A 17,343-nucleotide genomic window follows, 5' to 3' on the forward strand; every position below is an offset into this window, starting at 1 on the left:
TGACCGTGGCTCACGCCCAGTTTTCGCGAGACGACCACAGTTTTATAAGCGTACAGTATTAAGGTTGCGGCGCGTTTCGATGTACTGAGACAGACTCAAGCCTCCTCATAGGATGACCTTTAAGTAATATGAACCGAAAACTTTTATTAATTTATGATCAAACTTACCAGAAGTAGAATTAAATTGTGCCTCCACCTGTTACCACATAGCCTGTTTTTCTCTAACGAAGGGACAGCAGGGAAGTCGGTCTTTCGTAGTTTTTTAAATTTGTGGTACGTGAAGTTCAAATCTCAAATATACGTCTCCCCAAGTAATTCGACGCAACTCTCAATATTTCTGGACAACATCTCCTGAGTGTTCTTACCATTTTTAAGATGCTGAAATAGGGTATTTTTGCAGAATCAGATTTTCACTCTGCAGCGGAGTGTGCGCTGATATGAAACTTCCTGGCAGATTAAAACTGTGTGTCCCACCGAGACTCGAACTCGGGACCTTTGCCTTTCGCGGGCAAGTGCTCTACCATCTGAGCTACCGAAGCACGAATCACGCACGGTCTCACAGCTTTACTTCTGCCAGTATCTCGTCTCCTACCTTCCAAACTTTACAGAAGCTCTCCTGCGAATCTTGCAGAACTAGCACTCCTGAAAGAAAGGATACTGCGGAGACATGGCTTAGCCACAGCCTGGGGAATGTTTCCAGAATGAGATTTTCACTCTGCAGTGGAGTGTGCGCTGATATGAAACTTCCTGGCAGATTAAAACTGTGTGCCCGACCGAGACTCGAACTCGGGACCTATGCCTTTCGCGGGCAAGTGCTCTACCATCTGAGCTACCGAAGCACGAATCACGCAATGTCTCACAGCTTTACTTCTGCCAGTATCTCGTCTCCTACCTTCCAAACTTTACAGAAGCTCTCCGCAGTATCCTTTCTTTCAGGAGTGCTAGTTCTGCAAGGTTCGCAGGAGAGCTTCTGTAAAGTTTGGAAGGTAGGAGACGAGATACAAGCGGAAGTAAATATGTGAGACCATGCGTGACTCGTGCTTCGGTAGCTCAGTTGGTAGAGCACTTGCCCGCGAAAGGCAAAGGTCCCGAGCTCGAGTCTCGGTCGGGCACACAGTTTTAATCTGCCAGGAAGTGTCAGGGCATTTTTGTTTCGACAAGCAGTGTTTCTCTGTAGTAGTGTCCTTGCTGACTGCCTGGGCGGCGTGTTTTCGACTGCAGAAGGCTTCGGATTTTTAAACGAAGGTGCATGTTCTATGAGCATTTACACTCATCACCGACTGTCTACAAAACTTACGTTTATGGGCGGCCGAGTACAAATTCATATCTCTATTAACGTCTTTGCATCTCGGGACGCATTCCATTGCAATACAGCCGGCCGCTGTGGTCGAGCGGTTCTAGGCGCTTCAGTCCGGAACCACGCGGCTACTGCGGTTGCAGGTTCGAATCCTGCCTCCGGCATGGGTGTGTGTGATGTCCTGAGGTTAGTCATGTTGAAGTAGTTCTAAGTCTAGGGGACTGATGACCTCAGATATTAAGTCCCATAGTGCTTATAGGCATTTGAACCATTTTTGCAATACACGGAGTTAACCGCAATGAAATGCACGGTTGTCTGAATACCATTATCTGACCGGCCATTAACAATGGTGCACAGCAGAAAAATTTTAATCGCAGTTTACTTGTGTCGTGATCGCGGGCCCTTGGTTGTCTGGCTTTTTGACCGAGCCTGGTGCACTAGGTCAGCAGCAGAGTATAGATTTCCTGAACCCGTTAGTTTCATATTCAAAAGACAATCGTGGGAACCAAACAAATCGCGAGCAGCGAAGTCGCGGAATGATATACTACAGCCATGACCCTTCCACTGCCGAATTCCGACACACGTTGGTAATAGTTTATTCTTCTTAGACAGGGTAAAACACGATCTTGTCATAAACACACAACATTCAGATGCCGTTTTTGAACTGAAAATCAGCTGTATAACCTTTCCTCATAAAAACAATGTAAATGACATCACTCCTACGTAATGTTAAATATTTAGCATACCTAAGCGCGTAGTACACTTCAGTATGATGTTTGTTAAGTGCTGTCTCCGTGGTGTTGCAGTTTTAATGGCCAGCAAATTTGATTTAGTATCGATTTAGTGGTTTATCTACGGAAGGGCTTATCAGTCACAGACGGCAGCAAGCGATTGGAGCTAATGTGAACTTGACAAGTTCAATATCATATCTACCGATGTCATAACTGCTTTCGAGAGTTATCTTGGTTCTTCGAGACTTTTCCAGCACATCAAGGACGGCCGTTAAGTACAAGTGCAGTTGTGAAATTCCGCACATCCTGACAATATCTGATACGGATGGGCGTCTCGTCAGCTGTGTTTCTCCGTGAGCAGACATGACAATAAAAGTGGTAGCTAGCGGACTTTCAGAACAATATACAGCTTATATAGAGAACAAGGGCTACCGCGGGAGTAAGTAGTTGAGAAGATAAGAAAACGGACAAAGGAAGAAAAGAAATTGCAAGTTCTACATCTGCATCCACACGAACACTCTGCAAATCATATTCAAGTGCCTGGCAGAGGGTTCAACGAACCATATCTATTATTCCAATCTCGTATAGCGCACGGAAAGAATGATCACCTATATGTTTCTGTACGAGCTCTGATTTCCCTTATTTTATCGTGATGATCGTTCCTCCATATGTAGGTGGGTGTCAACAAAATATTTTCGCATCCGTAGGAGGAAGTTGGTAATTGGAATGTCGTGAGAAGATTGCGTCTCAACGCCTTTCTTTTAATGATTTCCAGCCCAAATTCTGTATCATTTCTGTAACACTCTCTCCCATATTTCGCGATAATACAAGACGTGCTGCCTTTCTTTGAACTTTTTCGATGTACTCCGTCAGTCCTATCTGGTAAGGATCCCACACAGCGCAGCAGTATTCTAAAAGAGGACGGACAAGCATAGTGTAGGCAGTCTCCTTAGTAGGTCTGTTACATTTTATAAGTCTGCTGCCAATAAAACGCAGTCTTTGGTTAGCCTTCCCCACTACATTTTCTACGTGTTCCTTCCTATTTAAGTTGTTCGTAATTGTAATACCTACGTATTTAGTTGAATTTACAGCTTTTAGATTAGACTGATTTATCCTATAACCGTAGTTTAACGCGATCCTTTTAGCACTCATGTGGATGACCTCACACTTTTCGTTATTTAGGGTCAACTACCACTTTTCTCACCATGCAGATATCTTTTCTAAATCGTTTTGCATTTTGTTTTGCTCTTCTGCTGACTTTATTAGTCGATAAACGATAGCGTCATCTGCAAACAACCAAAGACGGCTGCTCAGATTGTCTCAAAAATCGTTTATATAGATAAGGAACAGCAAAGGGCCTATAACGCTACCTCGGGGAACGCCAGAAATCACTTCTCTTGTACTCGATGACTTTCCGTCAGTTACTACGAACTGTGACCTCTCTGACAGGAAATCACAAATCCAGTCACATAACTGTTATATCCTAGCCAGTAATGCCACCCGAACCCGCTGCCAAAAGGTTGGCAGCATAAAAGTCCGGACGCCGTCCGCATAAGCAGCGCCAGCGAGACAGGAAATCGCCGCAAGTCTGCGCGCGCCACCGCTGGCTTCTGGGTTCTTAAGCGCTGGAGTCGCGAGCGCTAGGACAGTTCTGTATTCGCCGCTCAGTTGTATACTCGCCACCGAATTGTGTACTTGCTAGTCAGTTGTGTGTTCATCGCAGCAGAGTTGTTGTTTGTCGTCAGCCGACGCTGACCTAGCCGCTCCGACTCGAACTAGACAGATTTCTGTAGACACGGAGTTCACTACTGTGTTTCTGTATCTTCGTTAATAAAGATAAGTACCGACTTTTATTTAATCAGAGTGTTTGGGTTTTCATCTTTCTGTTCACTGTTCCAGCGGACCGGTCGGCCCGCTATTAAAAGTGTGGCGGTGACTTCGTAAGCTGTTTCTACAGCGAATTGTTTGTCGCTACGAACGCCGCCACAAAACTGGCGACGAGGACTTCCGAACTCGTGTGCAGGGCTGGTTCAACTTGTTTCTGGTTATCCTAATTGTAGCGATAAAATTTTGGGGGCTGGTTTAATTTGTGTTCAGTATGTCTGCCGAATTACAACAGTTGATCTTGTTACAGAGTCAGCAAATACAAAGTCTGGTGGAAGCGATCGTCAAACAAGCGGCTAATCCTCCAACACAAAAGGAACAAGCACAGGCAGCACCACCTTTCTGTGCTTTTGATGCATCAAGAGAAGAATGGCGAGAATATTTCGCGCAGTTGCAGGCGCACATGACAGTCTACAAAATCACGGGTACTGAGCGGCAGCTTTATTTAATTTCCACTGCAGGCGTGGAAGTCTATCGACTACTTTGTAAGTTGTTCCCGGAATCCAAGCCAGAAGCTTTAGACTATGACGTTGTTGTTAACAAGCTTGCTGAGTATTTCGAGTCGCGAGTTCATGTGGCAGCAGCCAGATTCAAGTTCTTCAGATTAAAGATACTGCCACATCAATCTAATAAACAGTGGTTAACAGATTTACGGGGCCTCACCCGTCAGTGCCGATTTAATTGTATGTGTGGAGCTTCCTACAGTGATGTCATGTTACGAGACGCTATTACTCAAAACATTGCAGATTCTTGTATTCGTGCTGCTATCTTAAAGTTGCCTGACCCGTCATTAGAGACTGTGATGAACATAATTGAAGCCCAAGATACTTTTGACTATGCTGAGTGTGAGTTAGATCAGCCATGTATTTCTCAAATTGCCTGTGCTAAGCAAGTTATGTCACGCCCGCGGCCCCACCGGCAGTCAGACTGTAAACACTAGCCGGCCGCGTCATGTTAAACACATTCGTCAGCCGCGTGTGCAAAATGATAGAGTTAAGTCTTGCCCTAAGTGTGTTCTTGCTCATCCTCGTGAACGTTGCCCGTTGAGAAACGCGGTTTGTCACTTTTGTCAAAGGAAAGGACACATCCAGACTGTTTGTTTGCGTAAACGCAAGAACAATTCTAGTGCTGCCCAGCCCATGGATATTCATGTTCTTCAAAGCCAGCCCTCCCATAAGGTAGCGTTTAAAGACTCTTCCACGGTTCGTGTGGGTAATAAACTTGTTCGCAATAAGCCGCCCACCCAGCCCTCTGCTATGCGACCCAGGCGTAATTCAAACGCTGTAATAAGTAATGTACAGACTGCAAGTGAAGCGGGAGTTGTTGTTCCACCCGCCCAACCCACGAGTTGTCGTAAGCAGCGAACACTCGCTAAACACGCTGATTTTGTGTCTTCCGCCTCCACTGCACCGATCCAGAGACAGTGTAATAAACTCTTTGTGCAGCTACGCATCCAGGATAAGACCTTCAATTTTCAATTAGACACTGGTGCATCTGTGACTCTCATAAATAGTGCTACGTATGCGGCTATCGGCCGCCCTAAACTTTCAGCGGCAAAACATTCTTTGGCTACTTATACTGGAGAACAAATTCCTGTGTTAGGTGTATGTAGCGTGCCAGCCACATTCCGTGGCAATACAAAAACAGTTTCATTCACAGTGCTCCGCGCTACAGACAGTGTAAACATTTTCGGATTAGACTGTTTTGACTTGTTTGGCCTGTCTATCCAAGACAATGTGTTGCAAATTAATTCTGTTGTTGTTCCGCAAGACGGCATAACCGACTTGTGTAAACGATACAGTGACATATTTAAAGACGAACTAGGTTGTGCTGCGAACTTTGCCGCTCATATTACGTTAAAAGATAATGCTCAGCCTCGATTTTTTCGTGCTCGTCCAGTGCCTCACGCCCTCCGGGCACCTGTAGAAGATGAACTTCGTCGTTGGTAAAACAACGGTGTTATTCAACCCGTTTCAGCGAGCCAGTGGGCTTCTCCCTTAGTTATTATAAAGAAACCGTCTGGCAAGTTACGTTTGTGTGCTGATTTTAAGTCGACAGTTAATCCTCAGACTGTCATTGATTCTTTTCCTTTGCCTAGACCAGACGAGCTGATGGATAAGTTAGGGGAAGCTCGTTTCTTTTCCAAAATTGATCTCCGTGAAGCATATTTGCAATTGCCCCTCGACGAGCAATCACAACAATATTTTGTCATAAACACGTCGTTGGGGTTGTTCCGTTTTCTGCGTTTGCCTTTTGGTTGTGCGTCAGCTCCAGCTGTTTTTCAGCGTTTTTTGTCACAACTTCTGGCTAATGTGCCATCGTGTTGCAACTATTTAGACGATATTGTTGTGTCCGGTCGGACGCCTGCTGAACATTTCCGTAGTTTGGAGTGTTTGTTTACAGTGTTGTCTCAGGCAGGCCCACGTTGCAACATCGATAAATGTTCATTTTTCCTTACGGAGATGGAGTATCTGGGACATGTTATTAATCCTCAAGGCATTCATCCCTCCCAGTCACATTTAGCAGCTATTCGTGATTTGCCCGCCCCTCGCAATCTGCATGAATTGCAAGCAGTTCTTGGCAAATTGACATATTATATTAGGTTTATACCTAATGCATCACAGATTGCTGCACCGTTGCATCGTCTCCGCCGTAAGAATGTTCCGTTTGTGTGGTCAGCTGATTGCCAATCAGCCTTTCAGCAGCTTAAAGAGGCTTTATTGGATGATCGTTGTCTGGTCCATTACGACCCTAACAAGCCTCTGGTGTTAGCTTGTGATGCCTCTTCTTTCGGCCTCGGTGCTGTGTTGTCTCACCGAGTCGGTAACACCGAACGTCCTATTGCGTTCGCATCTAAATTGCTAAACAAACCTCAGTGTAATTATAGCCAATTGGACAAGGAAGCGTTGGCTATTGTGTTCGGTGTCACAAAATTCCATCACTACCTCTATGGTAGACAATTCTATTTAGTAACAGATCACAAGCCCCTGACGTCACTGTTTCATCCGTCTAAACCAGTTCCTCAGCGGACAGCTCAGAGACTACAACGTTGGGCTCTTTTGTTGTCACAATACCAGTATGAGATACTGTATCGCCCTACAGCTCAGCATGCAAACGCTGACGCGCTTTCTAGATTGCCGATTGCTGCGGATGATGTCTTCGATTCCTCTGACGACTCTTGCCATCAGATTGACGCCGATGAGCATCAATCCCTCCGGGATTTTCCGACTGATTATCGTCAGGTGGCACGTGAGACAGCTACGGATCCTCATCTGAGTTTACTACTACGTTTTGTTCAACGTGGTTGGCCGTCCAAGGCAAAGGACATATCGGATCCTGTGGTTCGTCGCTATTATCCGCAACGTCATCTGTTGTCTGTTTCGCACGGAGTTTTGCTGTTACGCACCGAGAATGACCAGCTTCGTGTAGTGGTTCCCGAAGTGCTCCAATCCAAGGTCCTCGACTTGTTGCATGAAGGTCATTGGGGAGTGGTCCGCACCAAGCAGCTTGCCCGCCGTCATTGTACATGGATCGGCATTGATAAGCAGATTACGCAGATGTCTACAGATTGTTCGACGTGTGCCGAACACCAAGCTGCTCCGCCTCAACGCTATTTTGAATGGGCACGCCCTGCCGGTCCCTGGCAGCGAGTACATATTGATTTCGCTGGTCCATATTGGAATTCTCGTTGGCTCATCGTGATAGATGCATTTAGTAATTTTTCGTTTGTTGTGCCCACGCAGTCTACAACGTCTGCACAAACTATACAGGCGTTGACTTCAATTTTTTGTATTGAGGGTCTTCCAGAAGTTTTAGTGTCTGGCAATGGTCCACAATTTACCTCTGCTGAATTTGAAAGTTTTTGTTCTGCCAATGGCATTCGCCATGTTCTTACTCCGCCGTTCCACCCTCAATCGAATGATGCAGCGGAACGTTTTGTACGCACATTCAAGGATCATATGGACCGCCTTCGTGCTACGCACTCTCGTCAGCAGGCCCTCATCACGTTCCTGTCGTCGTACCGGACCACGCCACGCGACGGCCCTTCGCCTGCGGAGCTTCTCCACGGCCGTCGTCATCGCACCCTACTACGGTTGTTGCACCCCCCGGATCGACCCGCCGCTTCTGAGCATCGCACGCGTTTTCAGCGCGACGACGCTGTTTTTTTCAGAGTTTATCGCGGTCGCCGTCGTTGGGAACGTGGTACCGTGATAAGTGTCCAGGGTCGCGGTTTTTATACTGTTCAAGGTGCTACTGGGGTGCACAGGAGGCATCAGAACCAGTTGCGCCGCGCTGGCCGCCCGGATTCTGCCGCTCGTTCTTTGTCCACAGATTTGGTCCGCGGCGGATTCCAGCCGCGCCTTCCGACTTCGCTGCCGCCCCCAGGGCAGCAGCAGCAGCCGTCGCCGCTACCACGCCGACAGCCCGTCCCGTTGATGCCTCCCGCGCAGCTTCATCCGGGAGCGCCCCAGGTGGTCGCTCCGGCGCCTGCGGTCCCTCTTCAGTCGCCACCGCCTTCGGAGCTGATGGACGTCGACCCCTCAGCCGGGCCGCCTTCCCAAGCGGTGGCTGTGCAGCCTGTCCTGCAGCCGCTTTCCTTGGGCACCCCCAAGGAGTCTGACACCGCAGCGCCTTGTCTGGCGCCCAATCAGCAGCCGTTGACGCAGCGTCAGGAGACGCTGCCTCTCTTCGTGGGTCCCGACGCCCCGTCGCGTCCAGTCCCAGAAGCTGCGCCCGTGGTCACAGGCGTGCACCCTGACCTCGGTTTTCAGTCGGTGTTTCCCGAGGCCCCGCGCAGCCAATGCTGGGGTGCGGACCGGGGACTGCCACCGACAAGTCTCCGCCCCGGTCTCTTCCGCTACGCCTGCGGCCAGACCCCTCCCCCGCCGTCGACGCTCGCCACGTCATTACTCAACGACGGTGCGGCGATTTGGGGGGGGGGGGGGGAGGAGTGTTATATCCTAGCCAGTAATGCCACCCGAACCCGCTGCCAAAAGGTTGGCAGCATCAAAGTCCGGACGCCGTCCGCATAAGCAGCGCCAGCGAGACAGGAAATCGCCGCAAGTCTGCGCGCGCCACCGCTGGCTTCTGGGTTCTTAAGCGCTGGAGTCGCGAGCGCTAGGACAGTTCTGTATTCGCCGCTCAGTTGTATACTTGCCACCGAATTGTGTACTTGCTAGTCAGTTGTGTGTTCATCGCAGTAGAGTTGTTGTTTGTCGTCAGCCGACGCTGACCTAGCCGCTCCGACTCGAACTAGACAGGTTTCTGTAGACACGGAGTTCACTACTGTGTTTCTGTATCTTCGTTAATAAAGATAAGTACCGACTTTTATTTAATCAGAGTGTTTGGGTTTTCATCTTTCTGTTCACTGTTCCAGCGGACCGGTCGGCCCGCTATTAAAAGTGTGGCGGTGACTTCGTAAGCCGTTTCTACAGCGAATTGCTTGTCGCTACGAACGCCGCCACAAAAATAACTGAGACGATATTCCGTAGGCACGCAATTTTACTACGAGCCGCTTGTGTGGTACAGTGTCAAAAGCCTTCTGGAAATCCAGAAATACGGAATCGATCTGAAACCACTTGTCAATAGCACTCAACACTTCATGTGAATACAGAGCTAGTTGTGTCTCACAGGAACGATATTTTCTAAATCCATGTTGACTGTGTGTCAATAGACCGTTTTCTTCGAGGTAATTCATAATGTTCGAACACAACATAAATGTTCCAAAATCCTGCTACATATCGACATTAACGATATGGGCCAGTAATTTAGTGGATTACTCCTACTACCTTTCTTGAATATTGGTGTGATCTGTGCAACTTTCCAGTCTTTGGGTACGGATCTTTCGTCGAGCGAACGGTTGTATATGATTGCTAAGTATGGAGCTAATGCATGAGCATACTCCGAAAGGAATACAGTCTGGACCAGAAGACTTGCTTTTATTAAGTGATTTAAGTTGCATCAATACTCCGAGGATATTTACTTCTACGCTACTCATCTTGGCAGCCGTTCTTGATTCGAATTCTGGAATATTTACTTCGTCTTCTTTTGAGAAGGCGTTTCGGAAGGCTGTGTTTAGTAACTGTACTTTGGCAGCACTGCTTTGATAATATCTCCAATGTATCGCGCAGAGAAGGCATTGATTGTTTCTTACCGCTAACATACTTCACATACGACCAGAATTCCTTTCGATTTTCTGCCAGGCTTCGAGACAAAGATTCGTTGTGGAAACTAAAAATGGCTCTGAGCACTATGGGACTTAACTTCTGAGGTCATCAGTCCCCTATAACTTAAAACTACTTAAACCTAACTAACCTAAGCACACCACACACATGCATGCCCGAGGCAGGATTCGACTGTAGCGTCTAGAACCGCTAGGCCACTCCGGCCGGCCGTTGTGGAAACTGTTATAGGTACTTCGCATTGAAGTTTTTACAGGTACATACCTTATCCCGTCCTGGCTCAACATGAGATTCATTGTAACTTGTGCATAAAATCGGATGTGACTTCGTTCGTGGCAGTGGACATGAAAGTTCCACTTGACCCAGCCCTGATAAAGGATGCTCACTTTGTAAAGGAAAAAATACACTGCTCGAAAAAATGTAGTGCGTACTCTTAGAGATTTCCAGTTCACTTAAGATTTATTATTGGAAGAGTACACATGGAGTACATGAAATGTTTACATTTACAGATCAGTTGCAAAGGCGGTTCTGAGATACCATGCTGAAACACCCATACTAGTAAGTGGTGTTGTCTTCAGGGGCGGCAGTGGAGGCGCTGACTCTAGCATCCAGTCTTTCGTACAGATGGCGAATACTGCACTGGGGTACGTTATGCCACGCCTGCTCGACCTGTTCATGTAGTTCTGTATGAGTTGTTGGCTGGCGAATCGCTCGAGTCACTTCTCGTCCCACCATATCCCACACGTGCTCTATTGGAGACAATTCCGGAGATCGTGTAGGCCAGGAAAGTTGCTGCACGTCTTCCAGAGCATGTTGAGTTTAACGGTCAGTCTGTGGTCTAGTATTAAGGTGTTGGAACAGCACTTCACCTTCCTATTGCACGAATGGCAAAAGAACGGGTCTAACAACATTCTGTACACAACGAGCGCTTGTTAGCATCAACAAAGGTGGACGAGAGTTGTAGCTTACTGCACCCGAGACTATAAGGCTTGGGTGTGATCCATGTGTATTGGACGAATGTACAGGGCTATTACAAATGATTGAAGCGATTTCATAAATTCACTGTAGCTCCATTCATTGACATATGCTCACGACACACTACAGATACGTAGAAAAACTCATAAAGTTTTGTTCGGCTGAAGCCGCACTTCAGGTTTCTGCCGTCAGAGCGCTCGGGAGCGCAGTGAGGCAAAATGGCGACAGGAGCCGAGAAAGCGTATGTCGTGCTTGAAATGCACTCACATCAGTCAGTCATAACAGTGCAACGACACTTCAGGACGAAGTTCAACAAAGATCCACCAACTGCTAACTCCATTCGGCGATGGTATGCGCAGTTTAAAGTTTCTGGATGCCTCTGTAAGGGGAAATCAACGGATCGGCCTGCAGTGAGCGAAGAAACGGTTGAACGCGTGCGAGCAAGTTTCACGCGTAGCCCGCGGAAGTCGACGAATAAAGCAAGCAGGGAGCTAAACGTACCACAGCCGACGGTTTGGAAAATATTACGGAAAAGGCTAAAGCAGAAGCCTTACAATTGCTACAAGCCCTGACACCCGATGACAAAGTCAAACGCTTTGAATTTTCGGCGCGCTTGCAACAGCTCATGGAAGAGGATGCGTTCAGTGCGAAACTTGTTTTCAGTGATGAAGCAACATTTTTTCTTAATGGTGAAGTGAACAGACACAATGTGCGAATCTGGGCGGTAGAGAATCCTCACGCATTCGTGCAGCAAATTCGCAATTCACCAAAAGTTAACGTGTTTTGTGCAATCTCACGGTTTAAAGTTTACGGCCCCTTTTTCTTCTGCGAAAAAAACGTTACAGGACACGTGTATCTGGACATGCTGGAAAATTGGCTCATGCCACAACTGGAGACCGACAGCGCCGACTTCATCTTTCAACAGGATGGTGCTCCACCGCACTTCCATCATGATGTTCGGCATTTCTTAAACAGGAGATTGGAAAACCGATGGATCGGTCGTGGTGGAGATCATGATCAGCAATTCATGTCATGGCCTCCACGCTCTCCCGACTTAACTCCATGCGATTTCTTTCTGTGGGGTTATGTGAAAGATTCAGTGTTTAAACCTCCTCTACCAAGAAACGTGCCAGAACTGCGAGCTCGCTTCAACGATGCTTTCGAACTCATTGATGGGGACATGCTGCGCCGAGTGTGGGAGGAACTTGATTATCGGCTTTATGTCTGCCGAATCACTAAAGGGGCACATATCGAACATTTGTGAGTGCCTAAAAAAACTTTTTGAGTTTTTGTATGTGTGTGCAAAGCATTGTGAAAATATCTCAAATAACAAAGTTATTGTAGAGCTGTGAAATCGCTTCAATCATTTGTAATAACCCTGTACTCTAGGAGGCAGCGCTCAACAGGTCTACATTGTACGCGCCGATGACCATCACTTGCATGCAAAAGAGAATCTGTTTCCATCGCTGAAGACAACGGTGCGTCATTCCATCTTACCGATGCTGTTGTGGTGCGAGTGGAAGATGGGCTAGAGGCTTGCGTGAGCGTAGTTCCACTGCTAATAACTGGTTCACATCAGATGGAGAGTTGTCACGTCTGGGCTCACAAACCCACTTATCTGTACTGTGGTAGCTTAACAAGATGCCACTGCTGCCCTAATACGACGATCCTAGCGGGCGTCTGATCTGCGTGGACGTCCAGAACCTCGTACACGTGTGTGAGAATGTTCACGTGACCACTGATACCAGCGTCTTTGCACAAATGACGCAGCACGTCCAACTTGTGTGGTATTTGTCCTAAAGGACGATCCCACCACTCGGAAGGCCACAGTTTGACCGCTTTCAAACTCGTCCAGTTGGCTGTGGGAAGCACGAGTGCGTCTCCGTGGCATGGTTATCTGCTCGCTTCACACGTTTGCACCACACTCAGCCCTTTGGCTTTGAACATTCCTTATTAAAGGGTACATAGAGATGGAACTCTGAAAACTACGCAATTTCTCTCTCTGCTGGCAAGCGTCGTTCAAACAGTTATCAGTAAATCTACTGTCCGCAAAGTGGCACATGCAGTCATCGGATCAAAATCAACGTCGTCTTTCCAGCTGGACTAATTTTTTTTTTCCAGCGGTGTATTATTACTCCATCTGACTACCCTCAAGAATATTCGCTATAGACATGCGTGTGTAACTCAGCGGAAGTACCCTTGGCATCTGAAACGATCCACTATTGACTACTGTGACCTACTAATGTAACGTTGTCACGGAACATAACATCGAGACAAAGAAACAGCTGCTGCCATGCAGCTATTGAGGAAAACTCACCTTCCGTAAAATAGTTAATAAGGTAGACGAATGCTTTGCTGAGCCTCACAATTCGTGCTACAAAAATGGCTCTGAGCACCATGGGACTTAACTGCTGTGGTCATCAGTCCCCTAGAACTTAGAACTACTTAAACCTAACTAACCTAAGGACATCACACACATTCATGCCCGAGGCAGGATTCGAACCTGCGACCGTAGCGGTCAACGGCTCCAGACTGTAGCGCCTAGAACCTCACGGCCACTCCGGCCGGCTTCGTGCTACAGAAACAATGATTATCATCGCACTAATAGGTGAGCTGAACGCATTAAATCTTTTCCCTAGTTATTCTTACGCCAGATATTAGTGCAAAGGCTCATGGTTATTCAATTCTACCATCTTAAACTGACAAACTATAATTAAATCGACGAAAGGAACAAAACGTAAATCAAGATTCGCGTTATTCTGTTAAATTAACAATTATTGCTGTACCCTATAAATATAAATATTTTACAGAATCGGATAAATGTTATAAGAATCGGATGGTGCTTTCAGCACAATCATACAAAGACCTGCTCCATAACGGAGAGTTGAAACACGTTTAAGATGCAAAACATTTTGATGAGTAAAATACTGGCTTGCTATACCCGATACAACACGTAAACAGAACAGGATCTGTCCCTCATGGATGGGGATAGCGATTGTCTCTCAGGGTACTCATTCGATAACACTGCCTACGCAACCCCACTGTTCCAATATATCTTGCCAAAGTCGTAAAGTAAGGAATCACGTTGCCTAACATTCAAGAGTGGGCGTACGGAATATATTACGCACGATTTTCAGTGCAACTGCAGTTATCACCTCCCATCTTTCTCAGTGTAATTGAGTGGAGTCTCGTTCGAAAGCACACCATCGTAGACACAAGTAAAACACACTTTCACTCAAGAGTAGCCGAAATAGAATAACCATGAAAGAGAACGCTTTGTTTTACTTTAATATGGCAAGCTATGTGTGGCGGCCGAGCTCTTGCTGCTTATCTGCTGATGACACTTTCGCCTCCAAGACCTCAGGAAGAGAATCAAGTGTGGCCGATGCAGCAGTGTATGAGCGGCAGTCGATGAATCGGCACTGATATAACAGCAAACATTCTGCTCAAGGGAATCAGACACATAATAAGCAGCACATACTGATGACGGTAAATTACAGCAGACAGAATATTGCTGTTCACTAAGTAAAATTCATTAAGAGTTTTTCACAGGAATATCAACAGCGTAATTTCTTTCTGTATTTTCATAACAGCATTGTCACAGAATCCATATTTACCTGTCAGTGTTCAAATTTCTCGCAGATGAGCTAGTGCCTATTATGATAACAAAAGTAATTTTTAAATACTTTCCCAATACATTTCTTGCTTCAGTTATGGCACATCGTTCAGTTCCCATTTTCTGATGCCGAAGTATGACTGGCATATTCCACCCCACATTTCTGCGTATTGCAGGCAGATAATATAAGTAGCAAGTTCTGAGAACTGGAAAAGTGTTTCTCATACGTATATTTTAATTGGGGGATAACGAAAGATATACCGTACATCCTGAGCAGAATGTTTCGTCTGTAGCAACATTAGTTAGCTGTGTGGAAGGAAATAACATGACGCGAAGCGATGGGTATCTGGCGATATATAAGAATATTGTGATCCTTCATTTTCTGTTTAACTGGACTCTTGGTAACTGGTAAACCCATTTACCTCGCACATTTGTCCTTCCTATACAAAACACAAAACGTTCTCACGTTGGTGAAGTTTCACTTTCAACTTCGCGATCCGACTAAGTGCTTCTTAATATATGTGGTCATTATTGATCTGAAATATCGACAGTGCCACTGCAGGTTGTAATGACAGTAGCTGTTAATAGTGGCATTTTTCTGAAGATAGTGCAGTCATTTTCATTCACGTTACAAAATTACATGGTCTTCTATAAATAAATCTAATATTTTATTTTAATATTTTAGCTTAAAATCTGTGCTGTGTGGCGAAATAGATGTACGAGTCACACCGCACAAAGAGTGTACAACAATAACAACAGGGTCTATAAAATAGGGCTACCAACTCGGATTTAACTGTTCTTAATCAGTTGTACACTATTTTTTTTTTCATTGCTATATCAGTCAATCGAAAGTAGATTACCACAGTCAACTTCACATTAAGTACTATTACTGTCCTACTATAATACAATCCACAACGGCTAGCCCACGAGATATTTACTGGATGGAAAGACCGATGCAACAGGACGAAAGTAAACAGAATTTTGTGAATTGTTAGAGTAAAAGTTACACTGCTTCTGTCGTCTGTGAATCACAGTTTCGTAATGACTGAGACCTGGTAAAGTAAACGATAATCGTGAGGAAGAATGAATATTCAGTGGAGGGCGATACTAAGATACTGACGTTCTCGGTAACTAATAACACAAGAGATACCTCAGATGAGAGGAAATGTACATCCCTAAAATGAGCAATAACAGGAATTGGACAGCTAAATATTGCAAGAAAAAAGGTTAACTGCGTAGAAGCTGTGGGTAACAATGGATACTTCTCACTTGATCGACAAAACAAGAAAATACAATACTAAGAAATACAATAATTTTCAAGGAAGGGAATCAATGTAGTAATATTTGCTACATTTTAGAAACTAAATTAGTAGCAAATTGCAGGGAAGCTAAAGCGAAATGACTGCATAAGAAACATATGACTAAATCGAATGGTCATTGGAAAGACAGACACAGCATATCCCGTCAGTCAAAAAAAGTTTCAAGACTGAATGAATGAAACATAGAGAAAAGTTAAGATAGTGGTTTTAATGCTTCAGCTGTTCTGAAGACTCTCCGCTCACTTGAATGCAACGCCCAAAACGTTCACACAACAACGTAAAATTATTAGAAATATCCTTCTTTGATATGCCGTCCAACTCACGCGTCACATTGGCTTGAAAGTCGGTTAAATCGTCAGCGCGTGGGCGCTGAATGTGAACTTCTGCACTTTGTCGTTTTGTGGTAGATTCGTATTGATAACACAAGCCTCGTCACCCCTACAATTTCTTCCGGAAAATAACTGCCTGCATTCCACGTTTCAGTCATCCCATTGGTTTTGTTCGGGAACCAAGGTATACGGGACAAACTTCGCGTACACTTTCCGCTCCTTAAAATATTCTGAAGACTGTTCTCAAAACTTTATTTACGGATGTTCAATTCGCTGCTCCATTCCGATTACTGACACAACAACGTTGGCACTTCACGGCCGCACGTCCACTACTTAAAACTGCCTTCTGTGGCAACTGACTGATCGAATGCGCCTCTGTTGTATACAGTTGTTAGCTCAAGCTGCCACAGTAATTACTGCACTAACGTCGCTTATACGCCAGAAATACAATATGTCTTAGAACTTTTTGGGTGGACAGTGTACAGAAGAGTCAAAATAACCTTCAGAATCTTTGAAAGAGAAGTCGGCAACATTAAGAATGCAAAAGGAACGCCACAATTCAAGGCAGAGCAGAGAGTGTGTAGATGAAAAGAGTATATTTAATTCCTCTGCAATGGGGAGGAACTGTCTCTTAAGTGATAGAAGAAAAACTAGGTCTTTTGATGAAATGGACTTCCGACATTACAGTCAGAATTTGACAGAGCTTCAGAAGACTAGCGATCAAGCAAGACAGAAGAAATAAATAACACTCCCACAGGATTGATATAATCATTGGGGAAAGCGACAACCAAACGATTATTGAGCTTATGAGACTAGGGGTACACCACTGGACTTTGAAAAAATAAGAGTCACACTATCTCGAAGGTAATAAGGGTTGGTAAATACAGAAACCTTATCACGAAGTTTGACAGCTCAAGCATCCAAATTGCGGACAAGAATAATACACTGAAGAATGGCACACAAAACTGTGGATTTGTTGTATGATGACCAGTTGGGTTTTAGAAATGTTAC

At 45.6% G+C, this 17,343-nt stretch overlaps 1 protein-coding gene across 1 annotated transcript in view; it reads left to right on the top strand.

The window, feature by feature from the left end:
- The first annotated feature begins 2,390 nt into the window (after nt 1-2,390).
- The window catches only part of LOC124616555 (proline-rich protein 2-like), a 32,149-nt gene continuing 17,196 nt past the window's right edge, over nt 2,391-17,343 (top strand). Inside the window, exons 1-2 of the mRNA XM_047144873.1 lie at nt 2,391-2,466; nt 8,244-8,659. Of these exons, the coding sequence (XP_047000829.1) occupies nt 2,391-2,466; nt 8,244-8,659 (492 nt within the window). The remainder of the gene's footprint in view (nt 2,467-8,243; nt 8,660-17,343) is intronic.

The sequence above is a fragment of the Schistocerca americana genome, chromosome 5 (assembly GCF_021461395.2).
Source record: "Schistocerca americana isolate TAMUIC-IGC-003095 chromosome 5, iqSchAmer2.1, whole genome shotgun sequence".
NCBI classification, from domain to species: Eukaryota; Metazoa; Arthropoda; class Insecta; order Orthoptera; family Acrididae; genus Schistocerca; species Schistocerca americana.